The sequence below is a fragment of the Bos mutus genome, chromosome 23 (genome assembly GCF_027580195.1).
Source record: "Bos mutus isolate GX-2022 chromosome 23, NWIPB_WYAK_1.1, whole genome shotgun sequence".
NCBI lineage: Eukaryota > Metazoa > Chordata > Mammalia > Artiodactyla > Bovidae > Bos > Bos mutus.
This window is the reverse complement of record NC_091639.1, coordinates 7,686,576-7,702,644: the sequence shown is the minus strand read 5'-3', so window position 1 is coordinate 7,702,644 and position 16,069 is coordinate 7,686,576. Positions and strand designations below refer to the sequence as shown.

The following is a 16,069-nucleotide window of genomic DNA, read 5'->3' as shown; positions in this document are numbered from 1 at the left end:
GAAATTTACCAATTTAGGGGAATGCTTCTATACTCAGAGAACAGTGACAATGAGACTATTAAAAACATTCCAAATTTAATTTCCCTCCTTTTCTAAGAATAAAGGGATGGGCCATTTGCATCAACCCCCTGATAAAAATTTATAAAATAATTTTCCTAAAAGTTTGTAAAAATTCCCAGTCTCTTTAAAAGCATCTAAGGAATGATAAGATAATGAGGAATTACCAGATCAAGTTCTAAGAGAATCTAAAAACCCAGAAAGGCAAGAAAAACAACCAAAGCCTTTTGCCCTGAGGACATATATGGGGGACTTGTGTTACTGTTTTGAAGACTTGACAAAGTAAAAGAGACAAGTCAAAGCTCAGGGTCCACCCAGGTTGAAAGACCAATGTTAGATACCACCTCTGTTAATCTAGAATCCCAAAGGGAGAACCCACCACAGGATAAAGGTAAACCAGAAGTAAAACTACCTACTTCTCACTCCCAACTTCAAACAAACAAACAAACAAAAAAAACCCACCAATAACTAAGAGTCCAAAGACAGAGATGTCTTAATAGAGCAAAGAAAGAAAACAGACACACACACACACATAATCTCTCCTCCAATAGTTCTACCCAGAGACCACCCCCCTGAGAATTTACAGTGTGAATTCAAATCCTAGAAGTAGTTCAGAGAACTTCAAGGCATTACTTTAGTTTGAACTGGTTACAGATAAGTGTTGTTGTTCAGTCGCTAAGTCATGTCCTACTTTGTGACCCCATGAACTGCAGCATGCCAAGCTCCTCTGTCCTCACTATTTCCCAGAATTTAGTAGTAGTGCCATAAATGTCTGGGGAGGTAAAGACAAGACTGTCTGGAGAAGGGCTCCCTTACTCAACTCACAGGAATCACCAAAAACTATGTCTAATGGACACGGATCACTGAGAAGTCAATGACAATCAAGTCACAAGAAAAGTTACAATGAGAAAGAAACAGCAGCAAAAGAAAAGTACTACACTGTATAAACAGACCCTGAAAGACTTCAGATCCTGGAATAATCAGAGGCAAGTTATGAAATACCTATGTTTAAAAAAAATAAAGATAAAATCTACAGTATATAGAAACTTGAAAAAATGACCTAGCAGATTTGAAAAAGAACCAGGTGGGACATCTAGAAATGGAAACTACAAAAACATAAATGAAAAACTCAATTGATGAGGACTTCCCTGGTGGTCCAATGGTTGGGAATCCACCTTCCAGTGCAGGGGACACGGGTTTGATCCCTGGTCCGGGGAACGAAGACCCCGCATGCCCTTGGGGCAAGTAGACTCATTTGCTGCCACTGAGCCTGGACACCTCACCTAGAGAGCCCGTGTGCTGCAAACTACACAGAGCCCAGGCCCCAGGGAGCTTGCATGCCACAATCAGAGAGAGCCACATGCCGCAAGTAGGACCCAAGGCAGTCAAAATGCTTGTTAAAAAATTAAAAAACAGAAAAGCACTACCCCGCCCCCTGGTCGCCCTTTGCCTCCCCCCATGCTGGGCTGCACCACTAAAGGCAAATCAACATAAGGGGCCTCGGGGTGACAGGTTCCTCGGGGACAAACATGGCCAGGCCTGGGGCAGTCGCCACACTGATCTCTAAGCCTGTCACCCACCTCCGTCCGAGTCTGCTGACATGGAGGTCAGAGGGCAGGCTTCCTGTTTTTGCTCTGCTTTTCCTGCACCTGCTGCTTTTACCACCAGTGCACTCCGTCCCCACCCCTACCCACCCCCTACCACTGATTATCACTTGGCTGCTGGCTTTCTGGTACAATCAGCATTTCTGTTCCAAGGATTACAGGTAAACTGCTACCCAAGGTTGCTATGTTTACTCACTTTTACTGCTTTCTCTATGAGGTCGTGTTGATGGCTTTTTCCCTATTCAGGAACTTAAATGAAGTCCTCTGGTTGTTTTACGGGGAAGCTATTCAGCAAAGCACCATGCAACAGCCCAACTCCTCTTCTTCCTACCATATTCTCTATGCTCTACAGAGAACTCATTTTCTCTAACGGCCTCCAGCCCCTAGTAGGACTAATAGTTCACCAGAGATCTCTGGCCATGAGTCAGAGGCAAAATCCTCATGTCCCCGTGCTGGTAACTAGATGCTCATGTCATGAGGGGAGAAAGTCAGGGTTATAGTCTTTTCCCTTTAAATGCAGGGGACTTTCTGCATAAAAGGTTCCCGGAGCCCCAGTGGCCATATGTAAACTAACCCAATGGTCCTGGGTTCAGACAGTCAAAAGATATAGATCAGCCATCAAGTTCTCTCGAACTTTTATAGCCTCAGAATCCTAACATGTTAATCTAAGAGCAGAGCTGTAAGGACTCTGTGATTAGCTGCCCAAACTCCTACCCCCTGAGGTGGCGTTGATAAATGCAGGGTTTTTTTTTTTTTTAAACCATGCTTTTCAATCATTTCTTTTCAAAGATGATATTTTCCATTGCATTTATTCCTTAGTCTGTACCTTTCAGTGACAGGGATACAGGAAATCTGTGAGGATACGTACAGATTTGTGCTTCATTGCAAGGAAGATGTGATTTTGAATCAACCGGAACACACGCTCACTAGACTCAAATCCATTCAGAAAAATGGTCAAGGAAGCATCTTCCCTGGAGACCCTCACAGTAGCGGACACTTGTTTTCTAAACGGTTCCAGGCAGGCAGAGATTGCTGTTTGATCTTTGAGTGTGACTGAAAGCGTGTCCTTAAACCTAAGTTTAAGCCCTACAAATTCCCAGGAAACAGTCCCTCTTTATGACTTCCTAAATGTTCTGACTCAATTTTTTTTTTTTGCTAATAATCTCATCTTCACACAGACTTACACATTACTTCTATTTTTTAAGAATAGAGGTAACTTTGTTCATTGGAATGGCAGCATGAAGATAGATACCGAGAATTCTAATAGCTTTTGCAGAGAGACCAAGGTCAAACATAGGAGCCTGAAGGAAAGTGAAACCAGAGAAATAATTACAATAATAGTTATGCTTATACAATTTGCCAAAGTTTACAAAGCACTTTTACATATATGATCTATAATAATCTACAATCAACTTGGAGGCAAATAACAGACAGGATTCCTGACTAATCGCAGTGGAAATTAGTCAGACTCTTCACTAGACTATGCCAACACTGGGATTCTGCCACCATCGCAGCCATTCTCTGGAGCTGACCTCTAAAAGCACCCAAGTCTTTGTATCCCTCCCTCCAGACTCAGAGTTCCAGGTGGGCCCATCTGATCAGCTGACCCTGTGCCTCAGCTGCTAGAGAGATAAGAAAGCCAGTCTTGACTTCCTTTGCTCTCACCTCTTGGTGTTCAGTACTGAGTGTATCAGTTCCTACTGCTGCATAATAAATTATCACAGACTTAGCAGTGTGAAATGACACAAACTGATTATCTCACAGTTTCTGTGGGCTGGGGATTCTGGCATCGCCTTAGCTGGACTTTCCATTCAGGGTCTCATAAGGCTATAATCAAGGTGGCAGCCAGCTGCATTCTTATCTGGAGAGTCATCTGGGGAAGAATCTGTTTCCAAGCCCCCACAGGTAGCACAATTCAGTGTGTGTGTGAGGCACACACTAGCACAATTGCAGCTGTGTGACTGGGGCCCCTGATTTCTTGCTAGCTGTCTGCTGGGAGCCATTCTCAGCTCTTAGAGGCAGCACTCAAGTTCTTGCCGTGTCCACAGGTCCATCCATCATGGGAAGTTCACAGTCAGACTGCTTGCTTCTTCAGGACCATCAGGGTATCTCACATATTTTCCTTCAGGGAGGCCTCAGCTCTCTTTTAAGAGTTCACTGGCTTAGGTTAAGTCCACCCAGGAAAATCTCCCTTTGCATTAACAATTCTGCTTAAAGCACTGTGGTGATCTGAATGGGAAGCAAGTTCGAAAGGGAGGTAATATATACATATGTATGGCTGATTCATTTCGCTCTATGGTTGAAACTAACACAACATCGTAAAGCATCTGTGTGTGCTAAGTCACTGCAGTCATGTCTGACTCTGCAAGCTCATGCTCTGTAGCCCTCCAGGCTCTTCTGTCCATGGGATTCTCTGGGCAAGAATACTAGAGTGGGTTGCCATGCCCTCCTCCAGGGGATCTTCCCCACCCAGGGATTGAACCCCAGTCTCCTCTAGTTCCTGTGTTGCAGGTGAATTCTTTACAGTTGAGCTACTGGGAAAGCCAAAGCAACTACACTACAACAAAAATTAATTTAAAAAATAAAAATACTTTTTAAAGGAAGATAAAAAGAAAAAAAAGAAACAACTTGGGGACAGGGAGAGAGATCCTTCATACTGGTTAGTATGAGAGCTAAAGTCTACATTCTTACTGTAGCTTTTAAAAAGTGTTTACTCATCACAAAGAGTGATTATTTTCTAATTGAAAAGAATAAAGCTGAAATAGAACTTAAAAAAAAAAAACTTCACAGGAGTAAAACCTCATCATATTCACAGATGTCACCCACACTCAAGGAGAGAGGGTTACGCAGGGTACGTATATCAGGGGTGGGAAATTCTGGGTGCAACTCTGCATTCTGCTTATCATACTTAGCAAAAATGACAAGAACCCTCCCACTTCACCTTATTGGAGAAGCAGGTCAGGCGTAACATTTCTAATTTTACAGAGGGGAAAAATAAGACTCTGAGAAGTCAGGGACTTGGCTATAGCCACAGAGTTAATACACAGAGGGTGCAGGTTCGACCCCTGGGTTGGGAAGTTCCCCTGGAGGAGGAAATGGCAACCCACTCTGGTATTCTTTGCCCAAAAAATCCCATGGACCGAGTAGCCTGGTGGGCTAGGGTCCAAAGTGTGGCAAAGAGTCGGACACGACTGAACGACTTAAACATAAGCACCGAGTTCAGAAGCAGCTAAACAGGAACATGCCATCCGAACTTTTGACAGTGCTTTTTCAAAGACAAATGGAAAAGTCAGTAGCAAATGTAAACATTCATGAAAATAAATGATTTGACCATTGATGCCACAAGTTCTGATGGAAATAAGAAATGAAAACTAAAGATGGAGACTTATGACTAATGAGCCCACGCCTGCTAAAGGGAGGCTGTTCTTCAGCCTCGGGAAACAATGCCAACAAAGAACATGAGCTGTCCGTTTGATGTTAGAGAGAATGACATGCATCTGTGACATAACTACTATTTTTATAAGCAGCAATTGAGAGCAGGTTTCAAAGGTGAGTATTCAAGGAGACAAAGGGCTCCAGAAAAGACCACGCAGGCACTAGAGAGATCACTGCTAAAGCCCTGTAGTTTCTCCAGCTCTCCTCCTCTGTGTGTTTTTTGCTTCCTGTTCACCTCTTGACAGTTCAGAGACCACCCTGCCCTCCTTGGGCAGGATTCTCAAAGAGAAATTGGGCTTATGTCAAGCTAACCAGGTTGTTCCCTTCATCACCATAGTGAAAGGTTACCAAAGAAGCTTTTGAAAGGCAGGATTTAGAAAGATAAAAGAGTTAAGGTCCTCAAAACTTTAGTGTGATACTCTACAAATAACAAAATTTTGTTGTCTAAGGATATATAAGTAGAAGTTTAATAGGTCTTTGAATTAATGTCTGTGAATGAAAAAAACACCTAAATGTATAAAAGAGAGCAGTTTTTAAAAATATATTCAAATGTGTCTGAACACATAATAACATATTTAAGGAGATCAAACAAGCCAACCCTAAAGGAAATGAACCCTGAATATTCATTGGAAGGACTGCTGCTGAAGCTGAAGCTCTAGTACTTTGGCCACCTGATTCGAAGAACTGACTAATTGGAAAAGACCCTGATGCTGGGAAAGACTGAAGGCAGGAGGAGAAGGGGACGACAGAGGATGAGATGATTGGATGGCATCACCGACTCAATGGACATGAGTTTGAGCAAGCTCTGGGAGATGGTGAAGGACAGGGAAGCCTGGTGTGCTGCAGTCTATGGGGTCACAAAAGAGTCCAACACGACTTAGCAGCTAAACAACAACAAAATAACAATTCACATGTATACCACATGCAATGAGTAACAATAAAGTTACCAGAAAACCTCTGTGCTAATTTAGAGCCTGCCGCCATCCTGTTGGTGATTTAATTTATTGGATACATCCAATTTTGGATATCACCAATCCAGTATTGAATATCACCATCCTATTGGAGATATGATTTAACTTATAGAGGCCTCAATTTTCTACTGTGTAAAAATAAGTGAGAAAATGTGATTTCTGAAAGCCCTTCCACCTTAAAGTCTCAGTAATTCTTCAATTGACTAGATAGTAAGCAATAGTCAATATTTGGGGAAGACCATCTTTAGATGGAAGGATGTTACTTCACTTTGATCATGGGTGACCATGAATTTAGTTACATTTTGAATTACATTCAACTAAGAATATTATCCAGCCCCTGTTTATCATTTGGGGATATTTGCCTACTGTAGAACAACTTAGCATAGCTATATATCTAGCCATCTAGAATCCCCTACTGTAGAACAACTTAGCATAGCTATATATCTAGCCATCTAGAATCCCCTACAAAAACCCACACCATAAATATAAAGACAACATAGTGACCAGGTTTCACAGAGCAGAAGAAAGGAGTAGCTGAGTTAGCAGAGATTTGCAGGAGGAGAAAAAAAAATAGAAACAGCACACAGCTTTCACAAATTGACATTATCCATATGGATCACCATTAATTATAATAATCGTCTCCTTTTACAACAAGTATACTGTTTGACCCATGCCCATGTTTTCTTTCTTTCTGTTTTTAAAATTTCTTTTCTCCTTTATTTTTACCTTTAGGCTGTTAATTAACTGCAGCGAAAGATTAAAGGTCTCCATCACATGATCTTTTTGACCTGTCGCTGCTCTCTGCTATCTTTAAAGACTCCCAGCACTTTTACAGGAGAAGGGAACGGCAACCCACTCCAGTGCTCTTGCCTGGAGAATCCCAGGGGCGGGGGAGCCTGGTGGGCTGCCGTCTATGGGGTCGCACAGAGTCGGACACGACTGAAGCGACTTAGCAGCAGCACTTTTACAAACAGCAGTCTGTTTCAGCAAAACCAAGATAGCCAAATCTCTTCTCTTAACCCCTCGTGTTCAATTTTAATTGCAGAACAAAGCACAGGAATGCGAGACCAGAGTCCAGACTCTGAAACACAGTGGAATAGCTGGGACTTGTGCCCACTGTGTTTTCCAATCTATGCAAGAGGAAAGCATATTCTTGCTAGGACCTTCTTAAAAGTCAACTGTATTCTCTTTAAAAGAGATACGGAAACATTTTTTAGGAAAAAAAATTCCATTTTGTTGCCACTTCTGCTTGACATATTCCATCAACCAACTCAGACTGAACAGTCTTTTTCATTGAGGTAACTTCCTCACTTAACAAATGGTATTTCAACTTTACCTATAATTCAAATTTCAATGATTCCCTACTTGTCTACTGTCTTACCCTACTCTCTTTACAGCCAAAAGGAAAGGAAAAGGAAAGTGAAGTCATTCAGTCATGTCTGGCTCTTTGCGACCCCATGGACTGTAGCCTACCAGGCTTCTCTATCCATGGGATTCTCCAGGCAAGAATACTGGAGTGGGTTGCCATTTCCTTCTCCAGGGTATCTTCCTGACCCAGGGGTCAAACCCAGGTCTCCTGCATTGCAGGCAGATGCTTTACCCTCTGAGCCACCAGGGAAGCCTTTACAGCCAAAAATTACCTATGAATTGCTTTGCTCAGTGGGCATGGTGCTTTTACTACCCAACCTGGGGTCAAGTCACGGCTAAGCCCTCTCCCATCTTGGTGAAATTCCCTCTTCCTTGGTTCCTGAGCCTTCTCCTTTTCGTCTGTCCTTTCTACCACTCCAACTACTCCTCTTCTGTCTTTTGGAGGCTTTCTTCCTCTGCCTGACCCCAAAATGTAGGCACTCTTCACAGCTCCATTCCATGGCCCTTTGCTCCTCTCATTCTTTATACTTTTCAGGATTACATTCAAACTCACTCCCCACTCAGTGACTGCCTCTATATCTGTATCTCCAACAAAGACCTGAAATATCTACTAGAAAGCATGAGTAAGATGTTCCTCAGATACCTCATACTCACCTGGGCTGTCTTAGTGCGCTCAGGCTGCCATAACAAAACACCACGGAATGGGTGGCATAAGCAACAGGAATTTGTTTCTCACAGTTCTGCAGGCTGGAAAGTCTAAGATCCAAGTGCCACCTGCCTGAGTTCCTAGTAAGGGCCCTCTTCCTGGCTGGTTCAGTTCAGTTCAGTTCAGTTCAGTTGCTCAGTCGCATCCGACTCTTTGCGACCCGTGGACTGCAGCACACCAGGCCTCCCTGTCCATCACCAACTGTTGGAGCTTACTCAAACTCATGTCCATAGAGTCGGGATGCCATCCAACCATCTCATCCTCTGTCATCCCCTTCTCCTCCCACCTTCAATCTTTCCCAGCATCAGGGTCTTGTCCAATGAGTCAGTTCTTTGCATCAGGGGGCCAAATTATTGGAGCTTCAGCATCAGTCCTTCCAATGAGTATTCAGGGTTCATTTCCTTTAGGATTGACTGGTTTGATCTCCTTGCAGTCCAAGGGACTCTCAAAAGTCTTCTCCAACACCACAGTTCAAAAGCATCAATTCTTTGGTGCTCAGCTTTCTTTATGGTCCAACTCTCACATCCATATATGGTGCCATACTTCTTGCTTTGAGCTCTCATGGCCTTAACTTGGTGCATGTGCGTGTGTGTGTGTGTGTGTGTGTGTGTGTGTGTGTGTTTAGAGAAAGAGAGAGAGAGATTTCTGTGTCTCCCTTTTCTTTTAAGAGCACTGATCTCATCACAGCCTCTTGACCTCATGTAACCCTAATCGCATCCCATAGGCCCCATCTCTAAATACCATCACATTGGGGATGATAGCGTCAACATGTGAATTTGGAGGGGACACAGACCTTCTGTTTGTAACAGCAGCCAAAACCAAACGCCTCACCCTCGCACTTACATAGCTGCACCTCGGAGGTCATCTCATTGAGGACAGCACCACCCCGTCAGCTGCCTGACCGGGTAACTGGAAAGCCACCTTCTAGGTTTCCCACATGTTTTCTCATCTGCAAAATAAGGATACGAACAGTATATGAGATTAAGTAAGTTAATACATGTAAAATGCTAATATAACGTAGGACACAGAGTAAGCTATTGGTAATATCACCTCTCACATTTTCCCTGCAATTTCTTTTTATTAAACCCACAAAAAGCTTTAGATCTTACCTTCTGTAATATCCTTGGACTTGCAAACTTTCCCCAGCTCTGTCTCTAGCACCTTGACTTTGGGCAGTTAACTGCACACATAGTAAGCTGGAATTGCCTCCTAACTTGATTTTCTGCGTTCTCTCAGCTATCTGTCTAATCTTTTCAGTACACAGTTATGAGAGTAATCTTTTCAAATTGTAGTTATCATCATCACAGTTCTCTGGTCAAGTCTTCAGTGGCTCCTCATGCTTTCGAAGTTCAAATTCCTTAGTGTTGCCTAAGGTTCCCTTACTGGTGTAGCCCCTGCTTAACTCTCTAGCCGCTGTTGGGAGACTGTCCACCAGGGGCAATAAGTGTCTCTCCCCTCTTGCTGAGGGTGCCAGACTGCAAGAGCCTCCCATCTCCTGACCCAGAGCAGTCCCTGGAGCTGGTCACATAAGGTACCCACAGCGTGACTACTGTGTCACTGCTCACTCCCTTGATGGTTGACTGCTTCCATAAACAGTGCTGTGTCCTTGGCTTTGACTTTCTCAGCCGCCATGCAAACCCACTGAATGGGTAGCATCCATCTAGGTTATCATATCAGCCGAGTGGGACACGGAGGGGAAGGAAAACCAGTGTAAATAGGCTGATGGGAGAAGGCAATGGCACCCCACTCCAGTACTTTTGCCTGGAAAATCCCATGGATGGAGGAGCCTGGTAGGCTGCAGTCCGTGGGGTCACTAAGAGTCAGACACGAATGAGCGACTTCACTTTCACTTTTCACTTCACGCATTGGAGAAGGAAATGGCAACCCACTCCAATGTTCTTGCCTGGAGAATCCCAGGGATGGGGGAGCCTGGTGGGCTGCCGTCTATGGGGTTGCACAGAGTCAGACATGACTGACATGACTTAGCAGCAGCATGGCCACTTCCTCCAGGAAGCCTTCCAGACTTCTAGTGAGGTTTTGAACCCTTTCTCTCTTCTCCCACAGAGCCCTGTGCATGTCTCTACAGAGCTCTTGATGTATTGCACTGTGGCTTATTTCACTTGCACAGCTTCTCTACTGGACAGAAAGCTTCTTGAGGGTAAGGGTCATGTTTTGTCTTTATGTGCCTTGTTGACTTGAGACTTTGTATCCTGCTATACCTGGCCTGTAAATGTTCAATAAATGGTAAATGCCTGAATGCATGACTGGACCTTAGTAGGTTGGACTCATTCTGAAAAGTGAGCTTAGAAACAAATTACTCTCTATGTCCCTCTTTGTCCTCCACATATTTTTTCCTCTTTTTAACCTTCCCATCTCCTTTTTTCTATTCTAAGCTACACCCTATTCTGTGTGCTTAGCGAGACGCAAATAGACTTAAGCGGGGCAGAAAAGTATGACTGGAAAGCCATGAGGTGGATTCCATGCACCAGATGGGAAAACTAACCTCACCTTATATAATCAGGGCCTAAAGAGAGACAGACTTCCTTCCCTCTCTCCAATTTCCCGAGAGATTGCAAAAATGGATTAAGTAGCAGGGATGAAGTAGTGTTTCTATTTTTTAATATTTTTAAATCAGTCTCCCCCCAGCCCCCTCCACACACACAACACACCCCTTCTGATAACAGGGAATGGGCCATGGTGAAAACTAAGCAACACTGCCAGGCTTCAGACAAATTTGCTGCTACCACGTGGAAAATTCAACTTTAAATGAGCCCCCTTTTCTGCAGACAGTCCCCAGGCAGCACACCATAAACCTGGATGGTACATCCTGACGTGTACTACATAAATGCATGAGCCGATGAATAATGTTCATGGCATAAATGACCAACACCATGGACACGAGACTGTAGAAATAAACATTTTCATACAGAAACGAATAATATTTTCCTTCCAAGGAAAAGTCTATGTCCTCCCCTACTTGCCTTAATTACCATCCTGATTCTGACCATGCTTATAAGTGTATTCATAATAAATGGCTAGGACTTCATCCTAGAGCGCTCCGTCACCGAGTCAGTTATTAAGCTACTCTCTCTCCGTGAAATACACCCTTCCCTCCTTGGCCCTGCGATTCTGGCCCTGCTCTGCAAACTCCGGCTCTGCTTTACTGTTCCTTGCATGTTTGCCTCTTCTGTGAGGGCTTAATAGAGAAAAGAGGGACTTGCTCCTTGTTTGTTCACCATTGTGGTCAATGTCCCCCAGCCTCACTTCTTGTGATTCAAAAGAACCTAGCTCTCCCATAAACGGCAAAGAGCCCATCCCCACCCCTGGGGCAGCATCTTCACCGCCTGCTTTCCTGTTGGCTTCCGCGGGCTGCCAGCACTCACGGCTCCGCGCTCCTCCCGGTCATGTCATCATGCTCGCCTCTTCCCTTTCTCCTCTCCCTTTTCCAGCCCTCTGTGAGATCACAGCACTGTCCGTTTATAGGGCAATTGCTAAAATAGCAACTGAGGTGAGACCAAAAATGAGCAGCCAAGAAATAAATATTTGTGCTTGTGTGCTTAAAAATAACCGATCTGGAATGACACAATAGGAAGAATCCAGATAAAACAACGCTTGCCCTGCTATGAAATCTCAAGTGGCTTTACTGCTCGATGCATTTTTTTTTCTGATGGTAGCACAAATATTTAAAAACGAAAATAATCTCATGCATTCCTTAATCTTTCTTCTCTCCAAAACACATTAAGGAATTTAAAAGATTTCATTTAGTGTCCAGCATTACTTTTTCCATTTAAAAGAGGGATAAACTGAGGGGCTGGCAGTTTTAGTGTAAATCTTGTCATTTTCAGCTCAGCCAAAAACTTAAAGCTCCATTATATTTCTTAAAGGGATGACACAGAATTGGTGGGGTATGTAAAAAAAAAAGGGAAAGAGAAAAGCAGAAGCAGTGACCACCACTGATGCCACCCCCACGACTGCTGCCCCAGTTGCTTGTCAGGTGGGTCACCACCTTGCTCTGTCCCCCCACCCCACCCCTACAACCCTCTGTGTTCTAGAAGAACATGGAACACTGGTGACCTGTCTTCTCAGTGCTGAGCAGTGGCCTGGTTGCTGTCCCCAGAGTTGTCTGAAAAACCTATCCTAGCGCTCTTGTCAGTGTTTCATGGGTAAATGACTTGAATAAGGATGTCAATAACATACTGCTGCTGCTGCTGCTGCTTCGTCGCTTCAGTCGTGTCCGACTCTGTGCGACCCCAGAGACGGCAGCTCACCAGGCTTCCCCGTCCCTGGGATTCTCCAGGCAAGAACACTGGAGTGGGTTGCCATTTCCTTTTCCAACGCATGAAAGTGAAAAGTGAAAGTGAAGTCGCTCAGTCGTGTCCGACTCTTAGCGACTGCATGGACTGTAGCCTACCAGGCTCCTCCGTCCATGGGGTTTTCCAGGCAAGAGTACTGGAGTGGGGTGCCATCACCTTGTCCGCAATAACATACTAAGCAACTGTAAATGGCAATTGATGGAGACACGAGCTAAAACTTTCCATGGGCGAAGGAGAGTCCAAAAAGATCTCAACAAGCAGATAAACAAGCTTAATTAGAACATTTAGGTCCCAACTAATATGTAAGATAAGGGAAGTTTGGCACACATGATAGAGATGAGGCAGTTTTATTGACTGAAGATTCCATATGAATCATTCATGTGTGTGTACTAAGTCGCTTCAGTGGTGTCCGACTCTTTGCAATATGGACTATAGCCCACCAGCCTCCTCTGTCCATGGGATTCTCCAGGCAAGAATACTTGGAGTGACTTGCCATTTCCTTCTCCAGAGAATCTTCCTGATCCAGGGATCGAACCTATGTGTCAATGCATTTCCTGCATTGGCAAGTGGATTCTTTACTGTTGAGCTACCAGGGAAGCCCCAAATCATTCATACAAGTGGTTATTGCATGTTAGGGACCCCTGCTATGAGTTCTCTCTGTGCTTTTGGCTGAATCCTATTACAATGCTTATCACGCAGTACTGCAATGATGTTGTCTATCTTCCACACCACTATAAACTCTCAGAGAGTGGAACACTGTCTTTTTTCTTTCTTTACTTAATTCACAAGTCTAGCATAGTATGTAACCCATTGTGGGAACTTCGTGTCAATTTTCAAAATGAAGTGGACAGCAGTTTTTAACTACAACACTCAATACCACTTATACTATAACAAAATGAAGCTACTTGAAGATTGTAATACTATTTATATTGTATTTGAGGTGAAGTCATATGAGACAGTACAGTGATTAAGCATGAGTGCTCGGAGAGAGACGGCCTTGGTGCTGATTCTGTCTCTGCCACTTACTGGCTGAACAACCTTGGTCAATTTCCTTAGGCCTTTCTATAGCTCAGTTTTTGTCTATAAAGTGGGGTATATAACAACCATCAATTTCAGAGGGCTGTTGTGAGAATTAAATTAGGTAATACCCCTACAGTACCTAAGTATACCTGGCACAAGGGGCGTGTGTGTGTGTGTGTGTTAGCCGCTCAGTTGTGTCCAGCTCTTTGCGACCCCATGGACTGTAGCCTGCCAGCTTCCTCTGTCCATGGGATTCTCCAGGCAAGAATACTGGAGTGGGTTGCCATGCCTTCCTCCAAGGTAAGCACTCAATATACTTTAACTATATGGTTATTATTAACTGTATTAAAAAGATGATAATGATGATGACAAGGACTATAACTGAAGTTATAAGACAGTGACATATTAGAATACAGTACTTGAAACATATGAAAAAGGAATAGCATATAGAATAGATATACATATAAGGAACTGCAAAATTACATTTAAAAATATAATATCAAAGAATGAGGAAAAATGGGATTTCCCTGGAAGTCCAGTGGTTGTGTTTCCAATGCAGGGGGTGAGGTTCGATCCCTGGTGGGGGAACTAAGATCCCATATGCCACTCAGTGTGACCAAAAGGAAAAAAATGAAGACAGGTAATAAAAGACAACTGGTCGAAGTAGAAACACAAATAGCCAACAAATATTTAAACCCAAGCTTATCAATAATTTGGAAAATGTGAAGCAAAATCCATGAAATAACATTTCTCACCTATTAAGTGGGCAAAAATTTCGAAGTCTGATGATATCAAATGTTGACAAGCAGATAGGGTGATGGGAATGCCTATACACAGTGGGTGGAAGTAGAAATTAGCCAAAAATACCTTGCAGGCAAATTTGGCAGTATATATTAAATTTGAACATATCCAAGAACTTGGTGGTCTTCACACCAGGGTTATTCAAGGAGTTCACAAACACAGAGTTTTACTGAACTGGCCTAAGGACCTGCCTGTGTTCACAAAAGCCCTTTCCACATTCATCCCAAATCTTACTTCAGTGTGTTGTTCCTGAGTTTAAAAACCTTTAGGTAAATAAATGAAACAGAAGGTTCCTTTTGTGATTACTTAGAGTACCATAAAGCCCTTGGCCTTCTAGTCTTTCCTATATTACACACATTTCTGTTAAGAGTGAGGTTGGGGTTAAAATGGAATATTTATACGGTAGAGAGGGGTAGAAGAGATAAGCTCTGCATTTTTACCCCTATTATTTTGCCTCTACTATTCCTAGACTAATGTCAAAAATTGCAACTCTACTGGCAGTGGTGGGGTAGGGGAAGTTTATGAGAACAAATCACAGGTAAGATATTTTTAATACTCTATGACTTTTTCACATGTAGGCAATTTCAGGTATAGGCCTTTCTTTTAGGCTGCCCTCAATATTTATGTACAAAAGATATCATCAGCCAGAAAGAAAAGTAGCTTTGAATAACCAGAGGAATACATGTTAGTGACTCAGATTTGTTTTAAATGCACTTGAAATGTTTTCCTGGAACCACCAAACTGTGCAGAGTAAACTGGATAAAATCCATAAATGAAATATAATTCCTTTCTGACTTGGTGTGTGCGCTTCAATAAAGCAGTTAAAATGCATGTGATAAAGGCTTATCATTAAACATGTATTACAGCTGAAGAAAATTCTCATATAATTTTATTTATAAAGCACTTAATCCTTTCTACTCCTCTAACAAAAAAATAATAAAATTATATGTTTGCTTCTAGATCAATGAGTTTCAGTGTAAGTTCTTTTTCCTTCCTTTAAATACTAGGAACGTATCTTAAGGTCTAAAAATTAATAGTGCTATTTATGTGTGATATTTATACTTGCTTCTAATTTAATTATTCCTCATGGCAGAATACCAACAATCAATATGTACACACAAACACATTTGCCAAAGAAACAGCATGCTTTTTTTTACATACCTACTTCAAAATAATTTATGATTTTTGCTAAATATAGTATGCTACATTATTATAAATTAAATAATGAAAAACAACATCTCAATTCGTTATCTTATTTGTATAACTTCTTATAAAGTAAATAAATTATATTACATCTGCATTTCTTAAAATCTCTTTTTACTATGCATTATGAAATGTATTTCTTAGTTGTAGTAGTATTTAATATTTACTCAATATTAAATTCAAGGAATACATAATGAGATTTTTTTAATCCAGTATTAACATTTGAATTAAAAATGAAGTTAAAACACTTCTGTCAGAAAATAAGTCTTATCTTCCTGATAGGTTTAACAAAGGGTACTGGTTTTATTTATACTGGGAGGACTTTTTTTTTAATAAATTAAATGAGATAAATCTGCCACTTAAGTTTGATGAAAATATATTTTAAAACACAATAAGATAAATATTTTGATTAGTAACAAAATTAATGTTTTTATTTTTCAGCTATTACAGAAATTAATCACACAGAGTATCCTAGTGGCCTGGTGTCTTTAATTGGTAAAGAATCCACCTGCAATGCAGGAGAGCCTGGTTTCATCCCTGGATTGGGAAGATAACCCACAGAAAGCAGTGGCAACCCACTCCAGTATTCTT

General features: G+C 42.2%; 1 protein-coding gene across 1 annotated transcript in view; it reads right to left on the bottom strand.

Moving 5' to 3' along the window:
• Window positions 1–16,069, bottom strand: part of TMEM170B (transmembrane protein 170B) — a 210,425-nt gene that overhangs the window by 70,879 nt on the left and 123,477 nt on the right. The window contains exon 3 of the mRNA XM_070361298.1: window positions 8,985–9,090. Within this exon, the coding sequence (XP_070217399.1) occupies window positions 9,008–9,090 (83 nt within the window). The 3' untranslated portion in view covers window positions 8,985–9,007. The remainder of the gene's footprint in view (window positions 1–8,984; window positions 9,091–16,069) is intronic.